At 42.7% G+C, this 19,644-nt stretch overlaps 1 protein-coding gene across 1 annotated transcript in view; it reads right to left on the reverse strand.

Annotated features, from left to right (window-relative positions):
• ZNF609 (zinc finger protein 609) overlaps positions 1-19,644 on the reverse strand; it is a 202,838-nt gene that overhangs the window by 161,006 nt on the left and 22,188 nt on the right. The window contains exon 2 of the mRNA XM_081094333.1: positions 13,481-14,344. Within this exon, the coding sequence (XP_080950459.1) occupies positions 13,481-14,218 (738 nt within the window). The 5' untranslated portion in view covers positions 14,219-14,344. The remainder of the gene's footprint in view (positions 1-13,480; positions 14,345-19,644) is intronic.

Below are 19,644 nucleotides of genomic sequence, written 5' to 3' on the forward strand. Positions count from 1 at the left end.
GAGTAAAAACACTTTTAGAGTGCTTGACTAATTTCTCTTGTGATGAAGTATTTATAACTTTAATGTCACATGCTCCTCGAACTCGAGAGAAAGCAACATATAACTGACTATGTTCGAAAATGGGTTCAAGTAGGAATATCCCTACTCTGTCTAGAGTTTGTCCTTGTGACTTATTAATAGTCATAGCAAATTCTGGCATCACAGGAAACCGTCTTCGAATTAATTTAAGTGGGAGGCTAGTGTCAGACGGGGACAAATCAATTCTTGGAATCAGAGCAACCTCACCTTCCGCAGATCCTGTCAATACTTCAGCTTTGATTATGCTAGGTCACAATCTTTTGATGATAAATCTAGTACCATTACAAAGACCCCATTTACTATTAATATTTCTCAGTATCATGATGATTGCACCTACTTTTAATTTTAATTTATGACACGGCATTCCTGAAGGAGTAATACTATTAAGAAAATTCATGCATGGGTGGGGTCCCTTGGCCTGGCCTGCGGGGATCGGGCTGAAACTGGTTCTCCAATATCCCCCAAGGGGTCCTGGATTGTGAGAGGGCACAGGCCAGGCTGAGGGACTCCACTGGTGCACGATTGGTGCCGGGGAGGAACCGCAGGAGGGCTCCAGGGCATGTCTGGCCCTTCTTGCCCAGTCACGATTGGGGCCAATAGGGATTGGCGGGCCAAGGACGGACCACAGGAGGGCACCAGAGTGTGTCCGGCCTGTCTCGCCCATCCCAATCAGCCAGACCCCAACAGCAAGCTAACCTACTGGTCAGAGCATCTGGCCCCTGGTGGTCAGTGTGCGTCATAGCGACTGGTGAACAGTCGGAAAGGTCGGACACTTAGCATATTAGGTTTTTATTATATAGGATAGTTTTTCTTGAAATATTAATGTTTATTGCATGTAAATGGCTAATTATTTTGTACTTACAATCTGGTAATATATTTATTTTGTATATTTAAAAAATTAAAATTAATAAAAATTCTATGGAAAAAAAAAATTTTTTAAAGAGGAAAGGCCCTGGCCTACGTGGCTCAATGAATAGAGTGTCGGCCTACGGAATGAAGGGCCCCAGGTTCGATTCTGGTCAAGAGCACATGCCTGGGTTGCAGGCTTGATCCCCAGTGGAGGGTGTGCAAAAGGCAGCCAAACAATGATTCTCTCTCATCATTGATGTTTCTGTCTCTCTCTTCCCCTCTCCCTTCCTCTCTGAAATCAATAAATATATGTTTAAAAAAAAAAAAAGAGGAAAGGGTACTGCCTTAGTCCAGTGGTCGGCAAACTGCGGCTCGTGAGCCACATGCGGCTCTTTGGCCCCTTGAGTGTGGCTCTTCCACAAAATACCGACTTTTGCGCATGGGCCACGAAGTTTCCATCGCACTGTACGTGTGCGCCCGCACATGGTATTTTGTGGAAGAGCCATACTCAAGGGGACAAAGAGCCGCAGGTGGCTCACGAGCCACAGTTTGCCACCACTGCCCTAGTCGGTTTTGCTCAGTGGATAGAGCATTGGCCTACAGACTGAAGGGTCCCAGGTATTGATTCCAGTCAAGGGCACATACCTCCATTGCAGGCTTAATCCCTAGCCCCGATACCCGGCCCTGTTCTGGTGCGTGTGGGAGGTAACCAATCAATGTGTCTCTCACATCACTGTTTCTCGCTCTCTGTCTTTCCCCTTTCTTTCCACTCTCTCTAAAAAAATCAATGGAGCCTGGCCAGCGTGGCCCAGTGGTTGAGGTCAACTTATGAACCAGGAGGGCACAGTTCGATTCCCGGTCAGGGCACATGCCCAGGTTGTGGGCTCAATCCCCAATGTGGGGTTTGCAGGCAGCCAATCATCTCTCTCATCATTGATGTCTGTTTCTCTCTCCCTCTCCACCCCCCCCTTTCCTCTCTGAAATCAATAAAAAATATATATTAAAAAAATCAATGGAAAAATATCCTCCAGTGAGGATTAACAAAAAGAGAGAGAGAGAAAAGTGGACAAACTTTAGAGTGTATCATGACCAATGGGAGAGCTAATGTTAAAACACTGAGTGCTAAGGCCTAAACCCTAGAGTTTCTGATTTGGGGACCTAGGATGGGAACTGCATTTCTAACAAGTTCCCAGGCATTGCTAAGGCTGATACTAGGTACAGGGATGACTGTTTTATGAGAAGGTCAAAGGAAGTAATCCGCTCTCAACTTCGCTACCACCTTCTCATGTGAAAACATTTCTCTACAGAGTACTTCCAACGAAAGAGACACTTAGGATTTTAAAAACACCTCCAGAGGCCGAAAGCTAAAAGACTACTCTCCCCACCCCCAACTTCACAAAGGCTCCAATGTCACCAAGGCAGTAGAAATCCAGAAAAAGGAAAATTAAGGACAGAATGATTGTAAACTCTGCTCAAGAGCCTCTTAATCGACATTTTACATCTTCAGCCTGAAAAGTGTTTCCTTTGGCTCTCCTAGGGCAAGAGAAATGCCAATAGAAAAAAAAGTAGATTGTTTTTTAATACTTAAAAAAATGAGAACACACTCTGAAAATATAATTTTGCCCTATATACAGAAAATCTCAAATTGCTATAAATTCCTCTTGTCTATCTCTCCTTTGTCACATTATCCTGCATCTTGAAAAAGCTATTCCTTTTATCCAAGTCAGACCCAAGGTCTACCGGTATACTTTCTTAGGAAGCTTAAACATTTATTATATCAAGGTCATATAAGATGAATGACTTCAGGGAATAGGATGTTAAAAATGTCTCCTCAGCCGGCCAGGGAAGCTTCTTACTTGGGTGGGTGCTCTCAACCATGACTAAACTGTACTGAGAGAAATATATTTTAAAATATTAAGATGGCCTGGCACCTTCCTTATGCTAATCCTTCCAGGCCCATCCCAATGGCACAACTGGGAAATTAACAGAAGAGAAAAGCAATCTTCCCCCTGCTCTCAACTTTCAGATGCTTCTCCTTTAAGCTTTGCCATGCACAAACTCACACACACACACACACACACACACACACACACACACACAGATAGAACATGTGCGCACACACAAATAACTCTCAGCAGGAACCAAAAATCAAAGCCTAACCCCATGGTTTTTAAGTGAGCAAGTCCAATTTCCTTCTTTGTAGCCCTTGACACATGCTGGCTGGGAGCCGTCTGGATTTTTTTCTGCCTTGTTCCTGCACCAGAAGGCTCTGCACTGCAGGTCAGGGGATGATAAGGAAATGAACAGTGTAATTTCCAAGGCCTCTGAACACAGCCCTGCCAGCAGCTCTGGAGGCAGGTTACTCAAGCATGGCTTGAAGAGTGAAAGCCACAGAGAGGAGGGCTCAGCCAGCCAGCAGTGGCAGGATCTCAGCTGTGTCTGTTACTGCCACCTCCAGCCTACAAGCCCAAGCCCTGCTGCCTCCCTGGATGAGCACTGCACGTAAAAGCTCTTATACCCAAATGGCAAAAATACACATTCACAGTGGGGGAGGAAGATTAAGGACTAGGACTTAGATTTTCCATGCACTCTTGTGCAGAAACAAAAACATTTAGTGCTCTTCCAGCATACATGAGACGGCACATGCCGGCAAACCCACAGGAACATCTATCCAACATATCCTGCCCCATATCAGGGATATGGCCAGGAAGGAAACTCAATTCATATGAAATGGGAAATTCAACAGGCCACTTTAATATCCTTTGAAGCCAATTTTGGTACCCCCCCTCCCCCAACATAAATATCAGGGGCTTTAGAACACATCGTCAGGATGCAAATTTTCCAACCCTTATTTGAAAATTCTGACCATAGTGCTAGAAGTCTTAACCAATGTGTTTTATCTATTCATACTGAGTTTCCTATATAGGTGAAATGTTTTTATATTTCAGCCAATTACTATGTAGGGTAGACTATGACATATTTCAACTCAAATCATGTTTTACTTTTTTCCTGATATTTATTGAATGCTTCCCAGGTGGCCAAGCACTGTTCTAAGTGTTTAATATGGACTAATTTAATCTTACAACAACACTACACAGGAACTATTGTTTTCCTCATTTTGCAGATGAGAAAACTGGGGTATAGCAGTTAATTAACTTCCTCAAGATGTCTCAGTTAATAAGTGGCAAAGCTAGAATACAAACCCAGGGAATCTGGCTCCAGAGTTTATACTCTTAACCACTAAGTCATACATAAGAGTTGATGTGAAATTTAAGTTTAGAAGGCTGGTGTTTTAAGTGAGAAGTGGATCCCACCTTATAAAGAAAATTCACAGTGGTTCTCAAACATTAAAGTATATAGCAATTACCTGGAGAGTCATCTGGAAGTAGATTCTGGGAACCCTACCCCTAATATGTGTTTAGCACATCTGGAGTAATGTCCAAGAATCTTTATTTTTGACATGTAGATTATGTGATGCACCTGGTTTTATGGGCCACACTTTAGGAACTCTGCTCTAGATGAACTGTAATCTCCTCAAAGTGCAGGAACCACTTTGCCATGTATACACCCAGAACCACGCATAATATCTGGATTCTAACTACACTCAATTAATGTACCTAATGAATTAAAGGTAATAAGTCTTATCATCTCTTTACATAATGGTTAGTATCCATAATACATTTAAGGTCTGCCAATTAAAGATATGTCCAAGAAGCCCCAAGGCAGAGTTATTGTTTTTTATTTGTTTGTTTGGTTTTTATCTGCAATTGCCAAATAATGAGGGAGATGGCAATGAAAATTTACAATGAAAATTTGACTGAATGCAATATTCCAGAACACACATACACACAACCTCGAGAAGTCAATCTCTAAGTAGCAGTTTATAAGTAACTTTCCTGTTTTATGTGTAATAAGATAGGTTCGGTGCAGGTGTAAACAGTTAATTCTTTGTAAACATGATCATCTTACAAAAAAAAAATTCTAAACTCAAAGATCATTTTACTGTCTACAGTGTTAAAATCAGTATGAAAAATAAATGAAAGTGGTCTTGAAGCATACACAAAAATTTACTCAAAATGGAGCAAAGACCTAAATATAAGAACAGAAACCATAAATTACATAGAATAAAACATAGTAACTAAAATTATGGACCAGTTACCATATGACTGACCCAGCAACTCCTCTTCTGTGTAACTACCCAAAAAAAATTCAAAACATTTATAAAGATGTAGGTACCCCTATGTTCGCTGCAGCATTATTCATGGGCCAAGACATGGAAACAACCAAAGTGTCATTTGATAGCTGATTGGAATAAAAATGATGTGGTACATATATGCAATAGAATACTTAGCCACAAAAAAAAAAAAAAAAGATGAAATACTGCCTTTGTGACAACATGAATGGACTTTGAGAATATCGTGCTAAGTGAAATAAGTCAGACAGAAATAGTAAAAAACCACAGGATTTCATTCATATTTGGGATGTAAAACTGAAAGCAATAAATGAACAGACAAGACAAACAAAACCTCAGAGACACAGACAACAGTATAGTGGTTACAAGAGGGAAAGGGGGGGAGAGGTAGTAAAGGTTTGCAAAGGTGATAAAATATATAGTGATGGAAGTGATACTATTGTAATAATCTGGTTAGTTAATAGGAAAGGAGTAAAAGGAAGACTAGATAATATAGGCAAACCATGTATACAGTTCTGCTAACTTAACACTCTCCATGTCTGTTCCCCACTAACCAAAGGGAGAAGGGACTGGACAAAAGCAGTTTGGACACATGCCCAATACTAGTAAGGTCTGAGTGACATGGGAAGGTGCTTACCTGTCAGTAACACCTGGAAGCAAGTCAGTGGCCAGAATAGGCATGGCCACTGCAAGGGCACAAAACCTGAATATTGAAACTCCTAGACAAAGGAGTTTCCTCTCTTGGCTCGCTTGCTTGCTGTCTGCACCTGACTCCTGTTGTAGGGGCACATTCCCCTGCATTCAACGACGTGGCTCACTGGCCATGCGGACTCCACACAATGGACTAATGGACTTTAACTAGCCTCATGCTCTGCCGGACCAAGCTGCAACAAGGAATGGAATCTCTGGACACTGGCCCTGCTTCTGGCTTTGCTGAACCCCCAGTTGCACCTTTTTCAGGACTGGGTTAAGGGGCATGGGACTTTGGAACCCGAGGAATGTAACTTCATGCAAATAAAGTCTTCTACCACATCTCATTCTCCTGTGGAGGCTTCTAAAAATGCTTATTTCAATGGTGCCCCCAAAACCCCACTTCCACAAGCAACAGAGGAATCCCACTCAAGTATTCCTCCAATAAGAGAAGATGACTTGACTTTGGGTGGTAAACACACAATGCAATATACAGATGATATAATATAGAATTGTACACTTGAAAATTATATAAATTTATTAACCAATGTTACCCCAATAAATTTAATTAACTTTTTTTTAAATGAAAGTAGTCTTGAGAGTATCTGGGCATTTACATCCAATGTTTCTGAGGTAGTTTTAAAGTGGGAAACTGAGAATCCCTCATAACAATGAAAGATTTAAGAATCCTGGCATAACAACATGACAAGAATGTGGAACAAGGAGAACCAAGATAGCGGCATAGGTAAACACCTGTACTTGCTGCCTCTCACAACCACATCAAAATTACAACTAAAAGACAGAACAACTATCATCAAGAACCACGGGAAAGCTGGCTGAGTGGAAGTACTACAACCAGAGAGGTGAAGACAGCGCATTGAGACTGGTAGGAGGGCTGGCACCTGGGTGCACTGCTTCCCGCTTGCTCTGAACTCCAGTTCTGGGTGAGACTCAGGGGACCCCGACACATACAGGGGAAAACTGGACTATCTAGCATAGGGGCAGGAACATTAGGGAGGCTTTCCTCCAGATGGAGGTGCTGACAGCGGTCATTTTTCCTGCCTTGGGACCTCTTCAGTACAGGGTTGACTGGCAGCCATTGCTGTTTGCTCCGCCCTGGGGATTCCCTGAGACCCTGCCCCACCTAATTTACAACCCCACCCAAGCTGTGCACAGTGGCTTTTGCATATGAATGGCCTGTCCTTTCTCAGCCTACAACCTGTCAAACAGGCAGCAGCTGGGACAGGGAGCCCCAAAGCTACCAAAAGAAGGCACAAGAACCGGCACCAGCACCTTGCTTCACAGCTGGGCCTTGCCTGGGCACTTCCAAACCTGATACGAAGAGCAGGAATCTGCAGGTCTCTCTGTAGCTTCTGCTGGGTGGCCCCAGGCAGTGGCTGACTTTGTACCTCCTTGGAGATCCAAGAGCCAATGTACCCAGTGGTCAGTGTGAGACCATACCAGATTACAGCTCTTCGCATCTATAAGTGACACACTCAAGGGGCAGACTCAGTGAGCACCAAAGCCCTACTGAAGTAAGTCCTGCCCCCTAAGGGTGTCTCCTAAAAAGCAGCTCTTCCATTGTAGACACAGCTGGTCCTCACAGCCAATTAGCCTGGAGGTCAGTTCCTCCCAGTGACACCAACAGCAATCAAGGGTTAACTATAACAAGACTGTGCACACAGACCACAAAGAGGTGAACCAAGACTGTCCACCTCAGGTGATTGAGGAGGCTGAGCCACTGGGCCCCATAGGACACAAGGCCACTGTATCAACTCAAGGAGACTTAGCAGCTACCCAACACATAGAAACAAACACAGGGAAGCAGCCAAAATTTGGAGACAAAGAATCAGGTCACAAATGAAAGAAATGGATGAAAGCAAACTACTGGATATAGAGTTCAAAACCAGTTATAAGGTTACTCAAGAATCTTCTAGAAACCTCCGAGGAACTTAGTGAGACCTTCAAGGATCTTAGTGAGAATACAAAAAAAAAAAAAAAAAAAAAAAAGAATAGAAAAGGACCAGTCAGAAATTAAGCATACACTGACTGAAATAAAGAATAATAGCCGAAGCCGGTTTGGCTCAGTGGATAGAGCGTCGGCCTGCGGACTGAAAGGTCCCAGGTTCTATTCCAGTCAAGGGCATGTACCTGGGTTGCGGGCATATCCCCAGTGGGAGATGTGCAGGAGGCAGCTGATTGATGTTTCTCTCTCATCAATGTTTCTAACTCTCTATCTCTCTCCCTTCCTCTCTGTAAAAAATCAATAAAATATATAAACAAAAAAAAAACAAAAAAAGAATAATATACAGAGATTCAACAGTAGACTAAAGGATCCCAAGAATCAAGTCAAAGACTCAAAATACGAGGAAGCAAAAACCACCCAACTGGAAGAGCAAAAAGAAAAAAGAATAAAAAAATATGAAGATAGCGTAAGGAGCCTCTGGGACAAATTTAAGTGTACCAACATCCAAATTATGGGGGTGCCAGAAGAAGAGAGAGAGCAAGATACTGAAAACCTATTTGAAGAAATAATGACAGAAAAATTCCCCTACCTGGTGAAAGAAATAGACTTACAAGTCTAGGAAGAGCAGAGAACCCCAAACAAGAGGAATCCAAAGAGGATCACACCAAGACACATCATAATTAAAATGCCAAGGGCAAAGGACAAAGAGAGAATCTTAAAAGCAGCAAGAGAAAAACAGTTAGTTACCTACAAGGGCGTACCTATAAGACTGTCAGCTGATTTCTCAACAGAAACTATGCAGGCCAGAAGAGAATGGCAAGAAATATTCAAAGTGATGAATAGCAAGAACCTACAACCAAGATTACTCTACCCAGCAAAGCTATCATTTAGGATTGAAGGTCAGATAAAGAGCTTCACGAGCCGAAACCGGTTTGGCTCAGTGGATAGAGCGTCAGCCTGCGGACTGAAAGGTCCTAGGTTCGATTCCGGTCAAGGGCATGTACCTGGGTTGCGGGCACATCCCCAGTGGGAGATGTGCAGGAGGCAGCTGATCGATGTTTCTCTCTCATCGATGTTTCTAACTCTCTATCTCTCTCCCTTCCTCTCTGTAAAAAATCAATAAAATATTAAAAAAAAAAAAAAAAAAGAGCTTCACGAATAAGAAAAGGCCAAAGGAGTTCATCAATATTATATGAAATGCTGAAGGGTATTCCTTAAGAAGAGGAAGAAGAAGAAAAAGGTAAAGATAAAAAATTATGAACAACCAAGTGACAACAAATACATATCTATCAAGTGAATCTAAATATCAAATGAATAAAAAATCTGATGAACAAAATAAACTTGTGAATGTAATAGAATCAGGGGCATGGAAAGGGAGCGGACTGACAATTCTCAGGGAGAAAGGGGTGTGGGGGGTGCAGGAAGAGATTGTGGACAAAGATCTTACACCTATGGATGAGGACAGTGGAGGGGGGGCGAGGGCCTGGGGTGGGGTGGGAACCGGATGGAGGGGAGCTATGGGGGGAAAAAAGAGGAACATCTGTAATAATCTGAACAAAAAGATTAAAAAAAAAAGAATATGGCAACAAAAGACCTGGTTTCTATGTCTGGCTTTGCCACTGACTACCTGGAAGATCCCAGATAAGTCACATGACCTCCCTGGTCTTAGTTTCCTCCTCTATAAAATGAGGAGGTTGGACAAGATAATCTTTCCCTGGGCCCTCCTTGAATTACAACACCCAAATGGAAAACAGAGCTGCTGAAGAAAAAAAATAAATTAAGCTCAGGCTCCATTGTAGTTAGAGAATACATCTCTGTCCCACATAAATATAAATTTTTAAATATTTTCCATGAAGAAAAATGCTTTAGGGCATTCGCTTCAAGAAAAAAAGCTGACTGCTATGCCATCACTAACTGAGAAAGAACTAGAGAAGGAGGAAGGTGTATCGGAAGGAATAAAAGAGACCTGACCTTGGTTAGGCAATGAGGGATTGCAACAAGACAGAATTGAGCTAGAAAGCATAAGCCAGGGCAAGAAAACAAAACCAAGGGCAAAGGAAAATGCTCTTAGAACAAAGAATATGATAGCAAGCAAGATCAGAAGGCAAAATAGCTAAGAGCATACTTTACATTTTCTTTGTATCCTAAAGTAATGGGGGAAGTGGTAAATACATGCAGCATTCTGACAGCAGCAGAAGCAGCAGCTGAAGAGGTGAGAGGAGCTTCTAGTTGCAAACTTCTAGATCAGTGGTTCTCAACCTTCTGGCCTTTTAAATACAGTTCCTCATGTTGTGACCCAACCAAAAAATTATTTTCGTTGCTACTTCATAACTGTAATGTTGCTATTGTTATGAATCGTAATGTAAATATCTGATATGCAGGATGGTCTTAGGTGACCCCTGTGAAAGGGTCGTTAGACTGCCAAAGGGGTCGCGACCCACATGTTGAGAACCACTGTTCTAGATCCTTTAGCCACTAAAGCCTACTGTTTACTTTATATGACTTGAAAAAAAAGTCTCACTTAAACTCCAGGTTTAAGCCTGACTCTGTCTGCAGGAGTCAACACAGATAGATCACTGCCTTCTGTGGTTTGTAAATTCTTTTTTTCTTGCCTGTCTGAGTGGCAATGCAAGCACTAAGCTTGGAACATTCAGACAGGCACCCTCCCTCCTTCCTACTTCCCCTTCCATCCCTAACTTAACAACCTATCAATCAAACCACAGGCAAGGGAACAGGCAGGAGCCAGAAGGCTCAATCTTGTTTATTCTTCAACAACACCCCCCCTCCCTATCCCCATCTCTTCAGCTGGCAGGAAGTATAAGGCAGGAGTGTTCAATAACAATTCAGGCAGCAGCAGTTGCTAAGAGCCATCTCTGGACTCTCCTAGAACTCTGGGAAACAGCACAGTGAGCACTGCCAGAGAGAGGTATGGAGCAAAAATGAGATACAATGAAGGGAAATCCACATCCTTGGCTGATAGAAAATTCCCTGTCTTCGCCTAAGATACCTACCTTGATGAAAGAGAAGATCCTGAGGTAATCTGAATATTCAAATCTCCCTCATTAACTAGCGGTACACAAGTGACAATTCAGTGACAATTCTACCCTATGCCACAAACTATCATTTATCTTCTCTCCTATTTCCAAGGAGGGGTGAGGGTGGGGGAACCTCTTGTCAAGATACTTTCTAAATATTATGAGTTTTCTTCCTTCATGACAGTTCTCAGTTCAGATTATGTAATTCCTAGATTATATCAAATCATGTTTTGGTTCTGTTGGTTGACCCTACATGGAAGGAACATTCCAAACCAGTTAAGCCATAGGCAAGCCCGTATCTCAGAGAGAAAATTTTAAAAGAAATTTACAGAGACTTAGCTCACAAGCCATTTTACTTATCATCAAATACTGACTGAACACCTATTATGCCCCAAACTCTGTGGTCCCTGTTTCTTGAAAGCTGCAAGATTCTTAGTCTTCTTTTCCTCCTCCCATTACAAAATCACTCCCTGCACAGTATTTTCATCTCCTAGCAACATCCAAACATTTATTTAAATAATATTTCAATGGTCAAAGGCTTTATGCAAAAGCACCCCAGAAACAGACTGTTCAAAGGGGTTGAGGGATTAGGGAAAGGAACTGAGAAACCAGTTTGTGCTTATAGTAACATCAAACTGCAAAATAAATGCTCTGCTTCTGAAAGTAATTCCTGGCAATTTTATTTTTCTTCCAAAAACTAAAGCACAGTTTCTCTCCCTTTTCTCTCTCATTCTACTTCCCCACTCTCAATTGCCTTGGGAGACAAGGCTTATAATACAGCTACATTATTAAGGGACAAACTTCCCAAGCACCAAGGTGTATTCTTAGCTGAATGCATGGCATTTTTCAGTCCAATTATAATCTGAAGGGCAGCCTCCCAACTAGTCTCTGCACCTATAAGAGAAAATGGGTTCCATTTGCTTCTCTGTTGGAAATTATCCTGGACATTTAGAATTAAATCCAACATGAAGCTAAGCATCATTAATCCTTTCACACACAAACTAATTCTGGGTTTAGGAGATTGCAGCAATGAGGGCAGAGTTCTAAACAGAAAGGAAAATGAAGGTTACTCTTAGAAGTGTCCACTTTTAAGCACAGGAAGAACAGTGATTATATGGCAGGAGTTTACTGCAGCCAGACGTAGGGAACAGTCTAATGGGCCTGGAACAGAAACAAGAACTGGTACTCCTAGGCCTCTTCAAAACAGTATTATCCATCTGCACCCCAGAGAAAATGGTAAATCACAGCCAGCACAGGATGAACCATGCCAATAACCAGCTGGAACTTGACTCTGCTGAGGTGGACTATAGCATCTGCCACCTAAACACAGGCAGCTTCTCTGGCAGCTGCCAGTGGTGAAAGGAAATGAACCATTGTGTTATTAGTGGAAAAAAATTCACAGCCCTGTTACCAGGGAAGCCCCGATGTTGCCAAGAGCTACAGATGTGCCAGAGGCAAAGACCAAAATATCTACAGTAAAAAAAGAACAAGCTACCACTGGAATCCAGGCACTGAGAGGGCATTACCACCAAAACATACACATCCACCCTCTATTTATTAACACTTACATATGGAAATAGGTATTCCCTGTTGCAACTGCTGTAATTACAGAGAAATCAATTTATATGGTATCTGCTGCGATCAGCTGAAAGCACAGGGTGAGCAGAACACAAAGCAGAAAATCAAGAGCCAATGAATGAGCAGCTCATCCCCAGGCCAGCTGCTCAGCAGGTGATTGTAAGCTACTGGAGTTTAAGGCAGCCTGAGCTGACCCTAGCCTCACACCTACTCTGCTCCAGCCCTGCAAGCTCGATATCCTGAGACATGAACTGAGATCATCTTCCCCAGAGGAAAGCCCCTCCTAGGGCTGCAGGCACCTGCCCTTGCAAGCCAAACAGAAGGCACGGTATCATCATTACACTGTTTGGCAGCTCCAGGAGACTTTGATTCCTAAGAGTTGAGAGAGATACCTGGCCAAGAACTATACCTTTAGTGGCCAAAGAATCTCTTTCAAGGCTAAACTTTCATAGCCACAACACTAAACACTAACTCTAAGGTCTGATTAAGTACCTCATAGTATAGTCAGAACCTCCTTCCCCTTGTTTACCTACCCCACATTGAGCGTGCTCCTTTTCTCTTTGGTAGCCACCAATACAATACCTGGTAGCTATCACGCCATGGAACTTATTTTTACTTAACCCTTTTCTTCTCCAGAGACCCAGCAGCACCGTTTGTCCCATTAAGAACAGCACTCAACCGAAAGCCTATTAAATTTATCAACTTATTAAATTTATCAATGATTTTGAGGATGAAACACCATTCAAGCTGGGGATCACATAAAAGTTGATGTAAGCCTTCGACAACAAGTATCTGAGGTGAGACAAAAACAAGGTGGGGGGTTCTCAACTTGACGTATAGAAAATTCATCCTACAAGTAGCTGCCCCAACAACAAATATTCTTCTCCAAAATGTCCAGGCCTGCTGTTAATGAATCTGTAGGGAATCCCCTGGTTTGAAATAAAGCCACATTATCATTACCAGCTGCTCTGACCTTGTAATTGGTCATTACCCACAAACTAATAAGCCTCCCACAGAGTGCACATAGCATTTGGTGGTTAGTCCAGGGCAGCTCTGACTGGCAGTGGGCAGCCAGATCTGGCCACCTCTTACCTTTTCAGACTTGACTTTCTTTAGCAGGCGACACTCATTCTCCCCTTCCTCTGGCTCCGGTTTAGCTCCCAAAGGATTGAGCGCTGCCCCAGGCTCAATAGCTATACTCCCAAGTGGCTCCACAGCTCCTGTATCCACCCCTGCACTTCCATCATATTGACCACCCCGTGCTCCCAAGGGGACTGGCTGGAGGACCCCAGGATCCTTTTCTGAACAAGTCCCCACTCCTTCGCTTCTCTCCTTCTTGCTCTTAGATGAGCTGTTCTCTTTCTCCTTTTTGGAGCCGGCTATACTGCGGGATGCCTTAGCCGCCTTCTCTGAGCCCTTGGAAGCAACCAGGCTTCCTGCATTGGCACCATCTCCTGAGCGTCCCTGCACCTCTTTCTTGCTAGTTGCCCCCTCACTTGGAGTGAACAAGGAAGTCCCTGGAGTGGGTTTGCTAGTGTCTTTGCCACTCTTATTCCTTTTGGATTTTGATTTGCCTTCCTTCCCTTGAGGACCTGGCACTGGGGTCACAAACTTGATGTTGTCTGGTAGTGTGGCCACAGCATTGGGAGCCGGTATCCCCACCTCCTTTGAGCCTGACATTTCCAGTTTCTGCTGGTCCTTTTCCAGATCGGCGTCCAGGTCAATGATGAGATTCCCTACTCCAATGTCCCATTCATCCCCACTGTCGTATGTCTCAACCGGGTTTGCATCCACTCCTTTCCCTCCGGAGGCTCCACTGCTCAAGGACATCTTAGAGTCAACGTCCCACCTCAAGATTCAAGGCTCTTCCTTGCCCCAGCTTTCCTATTTTCAGCTTCAGCTATGTTCTCAGACCTGCCACATTGGTCAGTACATGCCCAGTGGACAACATCATTGCTGGAAAAAGAAAATTTAAAGAACTGTTAAAGGAAACAATACAGTCAAGAAGACAGGCTGAAATAAACTCCCACACATAACAGACCCTTTCCTAGGGGGCTATCACATCATAATGGACAAGACAAACAAATTCAATTGTACTTCTAACCAAGTCACATTGGACCAGAGAAAAGTAAATTCCCACTCCATCTCCCCAGGAATGAGTACAATATTTCCAATTGCCTGGAGATTCCGTGGTAAGTCTTAACTAGGAATCCTCTAGAGCAGTGGTTCTCAACCTTGGCTGCACATTAGAAACGCCTGGGAATCTTTTTTAAATCCTGATTTCTGGGCCTCATCCTCCGGAAGGAAATTCTGTTTCTTTGTTATGGGTGGGGCCACAACATTAGTAACAAAGAAACAGAATTTCTGGAGGATGAGGCCCAGAAAATCAGGATTTTAAAAAGATTCCCAGGTGATTCTAATGTGCAGCCAAGGTTGAGAACCACTGCTCTAGAGTTAGTTTCCCATTCTCAGCAGACTTATTTCTACTACCATTGCCAGCTGGCAATCTTCCCTCAATCAATACAAGCCCTAGCACAGTGGTTTTCAATCACCTGGGAATCTTTTTAAAATCCTGATTTCTGGAGAATGAGGCCCAGAAATCAGGATTTTATAAAAAGATTCCCAGGTGATTCTAATGTGCAGCCAAGAACCACTGCCCTAGCATATTACAGATTCAAGTTCTAGCACAACTTTATTGCTCCCACCCCCTTTTTCTCCTTGTTACTTCTTGAATTATCAGAGACTCAGAAGATGGACTAGCAAAAGCTTAAAGCCTTCTACTAACAGGGTCTGTCCCTACTAAAAATAATAAATACTCTTTGTCATTTTACTATTGGGGGTGGGGTATCTAATTATGAATAAAAGAGAAAAGCAAGCAGAACTGGAAAAAATACATCAGGACAGGGGACAAAAATTGCAACTAGAAGAGATATCCTAAGAGAGGCCTCAACTAATCAATTTAAGTTCAGTTATATCAGTCTTATTGAACTCCAGGTTTCAAATAGCAGAATTCAATGGGCCTTTCCAACTTTCCACTAAAATACCTATGAAAACACACATATATACACCAAAAAACAAAACAAAAAGGAAGGAAAAGAAAAAATTTTACCCTACCAATAACTGAACTACTACAAACAACTACTGAAAAACCTAACACCAAAATGTGGATAACTCTCCACATTCTTGTTTAAGATTGATAGCACTGTATTGGCCTCACCACCTGAAACAGATTGGCTAAACAGGTGGCAGGGTGGGGGTAAAAAGGCAATTTATACCTCTCCATTCCTTACTCATGAGACCTGAGGAGTTTACCATCTAGAAAACCCAGCAACCTACATATACCATCCCGATATTACTTTATGACAAAGCCAAAGAGTTCTGTTCTTGATCACTTCCCTATCCACCATCTTTCTATATACATTTAAAAAATAATTCTCATAAGATAACAGGGCAGAAAGAGCAAACTAGTGGTGGCACATGAATACTACAAAGTGGATTTCTAACAGGTATATGCTTCAGATAGAAGAGACCTAACCATTTGTAGTTTTTCACCTATTCTCTCAAGATAGTGTCAAAGAGCCAGGGTACAACCCTAACACGTATGGCTTAGTTGGTTGGACATTGCCCTATGCACCAAAATGTTGCTGGTTCTATTCCAGGTCAGTGCACATGCCCAGAGGTTGAGGGCTCGATCCCAGATAGGGGGTCTGCAGGAGGCAGCCAATCAATGTCCCTCTCTCACATCAATGTTTCTCTTTCTCTCTCCTTCTCCCTTCCTCTCTAAAAAATAAGATATTTTTATTCCTCAGTAAAAAAAAAAAAAAAAAAAAAAAAAGAGCCAGGGTGCATTTGTTACAAAAGATATCCTATCCTAGGAGAGCAGAGCTGTACCAAGTGAATGCCTGTTAGCAACTGGGATTTAAGAGAGAAAGGTGTGCACATTAATCTACCATTTAGCTGTAGATTTGAGAAGAAAAAAAAAGTTTTACCGAAGTAGAGTTTAGTGCCAAGTTTTCACAACAGCAAGCAACCTCTGATAGCATCAAGTTTACATAGATGTTACTTCATAAAAGGATGAGCAAAAAGGTGTATGTTTTAGGGAGACATGATGTAGAAACTATGAAAAAATGCCACCTACAACGTAAAGGGAACATAAATCTTGGAGAGTCAGAGAAATAACTCTGAAAATAATTCTAGAATTCTGAAGAAATTTTTAGTAAAATGTTTGGAATTCTCAACACTACATAAAACTTGGCATCTATGAAGTAGTAGTGCAATACATATTTGTTCATTTATTTTAAAATATTGCTATTATGCCCGGCCGCGTGGCTCAATAGTTGAGCAGACCAATGAACCAGGAGGTCACAGTTCAATTCCCAGTCAGGGCACATGCCTGGGTTTTGGGCTTCATCCCCAGTGTGGGGTGTGCAGGAGGCAGTCAATCAATGATTCTCTCTCATCATTGAAGTTTCTATCCCTCTCTCCCGCTCCCTTCCTCTCTGAAATCAATAAAAATATATTAAAAATAAATAAATAATGACTTTAATGTAGAAGAGAGAAATTTATTCCATACCCTCCTGTTGAGGGTAGAAACAGGACCAGTGAGCAGAAATTACAGACAAACAGATGTTTAACTCAGGAAAAAAAATTTAACAAGATGACATTTCCAACAATGGCCCACAATGCTTAACAAAGCTATATCTTTATCACTGAAAGTATTTAGCAAAAAAAAAAAGCATAACCACCTGTCAATCAAATTGCATAAAGAATTCCTCTATGTGTGTTAAGGGTAGTCTAGACATGCCTAGGGCTTTTTTCAAATCTGTAATTCTATTAATTTAACTATGAAAAAGTATTTTCCCTACTAGAAAACTACTCAGAATTTCTCAATGGCCCAGCTGGTGTGGCTGAATGGTTGAACATCATTGACCCATGAACCAGGAGGTCACAGTTTGATTCCAGGTCAGGGCACATGCCCAGGTGGTAGGCTTAATCCCCAGTAGAGGGTGTTCAGGAGGCAGCTGATCAATGATTCTCTCTCATCATTGATGTTTCTTTCCCTTTCTCTTCTTCTCTCTGAAATCAAGAAAAACATTTTTTTAAAGAATTTCTGGAACCAAGATAGCGACATAGGTAAACACCTGAAATTGCTGCCTCACACAACCACTTCAAAAATACAACTAAAAGACAAAACAGACATCATCCAGAACCACAGGAAGGCTGGCTGAGTGGAAATTCTACAACTAGGAGGAAAGAGAAAAGCACACTGAGACTCAAAGAGGAGGGGTGAAAGTAAAGTGCAGCGGTACGGAGGCGCCCACAGAAAGGGCTGGCAACTGAGGATATGGCTGTCTTTTTCAAACGGGAGGGAGACACACGCTCCCGACTGCTCTGAACTCCAGTTCTGGGCAAGTCTGGGGACTGAGACTCATACCGGGAGAAACTGGACTGTCTGGCATCAGGCGGAACTCAAGGGCAGCTTTCTCTCAGAGGTGCTTGCAGCCATTACCCCGGGACACTGATCCTGGGGCCTCTTAGGGCAGGGCTGAGGATCAGCCATAGCTGTTTGCTCCGCCCTGTTGATTCCCTGAGACCCCCGCCCCATCCAAGCTGTGCACAGAGGCTTTTGCATATGAATGACCTGGCCCTTTGCAATCTAAAATTACCTAACAAACTGCAGCTGGGTCAGAGAGACCCAGAACATCCAAAAGAAGGCCCAAGGCCCCACAGCAGCTTGCATTGCTTCACAGCTGGGCCTCATCTGGGCACCTCCAAATCCCAAACAAAGAAGAGGAATCTGCAGATCTCTCCATAGCTCCTGCTGGGTAGCCTCAGGAAGAGGCTAAATTAGCACCTCCTTAGAGATCCAAGTGCCAGTGTACCCAGTGGTCAGAGTTGGACCATCCAGATCACAACTCCGCAGATCCATAAGGGACACACTCAGGGGGCAGACTCAGTGAGCACCAAAGCCCCACTGAAGCAAGTCTTGCCCCATTAGGGTGTCTCCAGCACAGAAGTTCTCCCACCATAGACACAGCTGATTCTCACAGCTAATTGGCCTGGAGGTCAATTCCTCCCAGTAATACCTACAGCAATCAAGGCTTAACTACAACAAGACTGTGCACAAAGCCCACAAAGGGGTGCACCAAGAATGTCCACCTCAGGTAATTGGAGAGGCTGAGCTACTGGGCCCTATAGGGCACCTAGCACAGAAAGCCACCCTATCAACACAGGGAAGCAGCCAAAATGCAGAGACAAAGAAACAGGTCACAAATGACAGAAAAAGGAAAGCAAACTACTGGATATAGAGTTCAAAACCACACTTATGAGGTTTTTCAGGAATTTTCTAGAAACCACCAATAAATTTAGTGAGACCCTCAAGAAATCTAGTGAGACCATCAAGGTTATGAAAAAGGACCAACTAGAAATTAAGCATACACTGACTGAAATAAAGAACATTATACAGAGATCCAACAGCAGACTAGAAGATCGCAAGAATCAAGTCAAAGATTTGAAATACGGCCGAAACCGGTTTGGCTCAGTGGATAGAACGTCGGCCTGCGGACTGAAAGGTACCAGGTTCGATTCTGGTCAAGGGCATGTACCTGGGTTGTGAGCATATCCCCAGTGGGGGATGTGCAGGAGGCAGCTGATCAATGTTTCTCTCTCATCGATGTTTCTGACTCTCTATCTCTCTCCCTTCCTCTCTGTAGAAAATCAATAAAATATATTTAAAAAAAAAAAAAAAGATTTGCAATACGAAGAAGTAAAAAACACCCAACCGGAAAAGCAAAAAGAAAAAAGAATAGCCAAAACCAGTTTGGCTCAGTGGATAGAGCGTCAGCCTGCGGACTGAAGGGTCCCGGGTTCGATTCTGGTCAAGGGCATGTACCTGGGTTGCGGGCGTATCCCCAGTGGGGGATGTGCAGGAGGCAGCTGATCAATGTTTCTCTCTCATGGATGTTTCTAACTCTCTATCTCTCTCCCTTCCTCTCTGTGAAAAATCAATAAAATATATTTTAAAAAAAAAAGAAAGAAAAAAGAATAAAAAAATATGAAGATAGTGTATGGAGCCTCTGGGACAACTTCAAGAGAACCAACATCCGAATTATAGGGGTGCCAGAAGAAGAGAGAGAGCAAGATATTGAAAACCTATTTGAAGAAATAATGACAGAAAACTTCCCCTACCTGGTGAAAGAAATAGACTTACAAAAGGAATCCAAAGAGGACCACACCAAGACACATCATAAATAAAA

This window comes from Myotis nattereri (genome assembly GCF_964212035.1).
Source record: "Myotis nattereri genome assembly, chromosome: 1".
Lineage (NCBI taxonomy): Eukaryota > Metazoa > Chordata > Mammalia > Chiroptera > Vespertilionidae > Myotis > Myotis nattereri.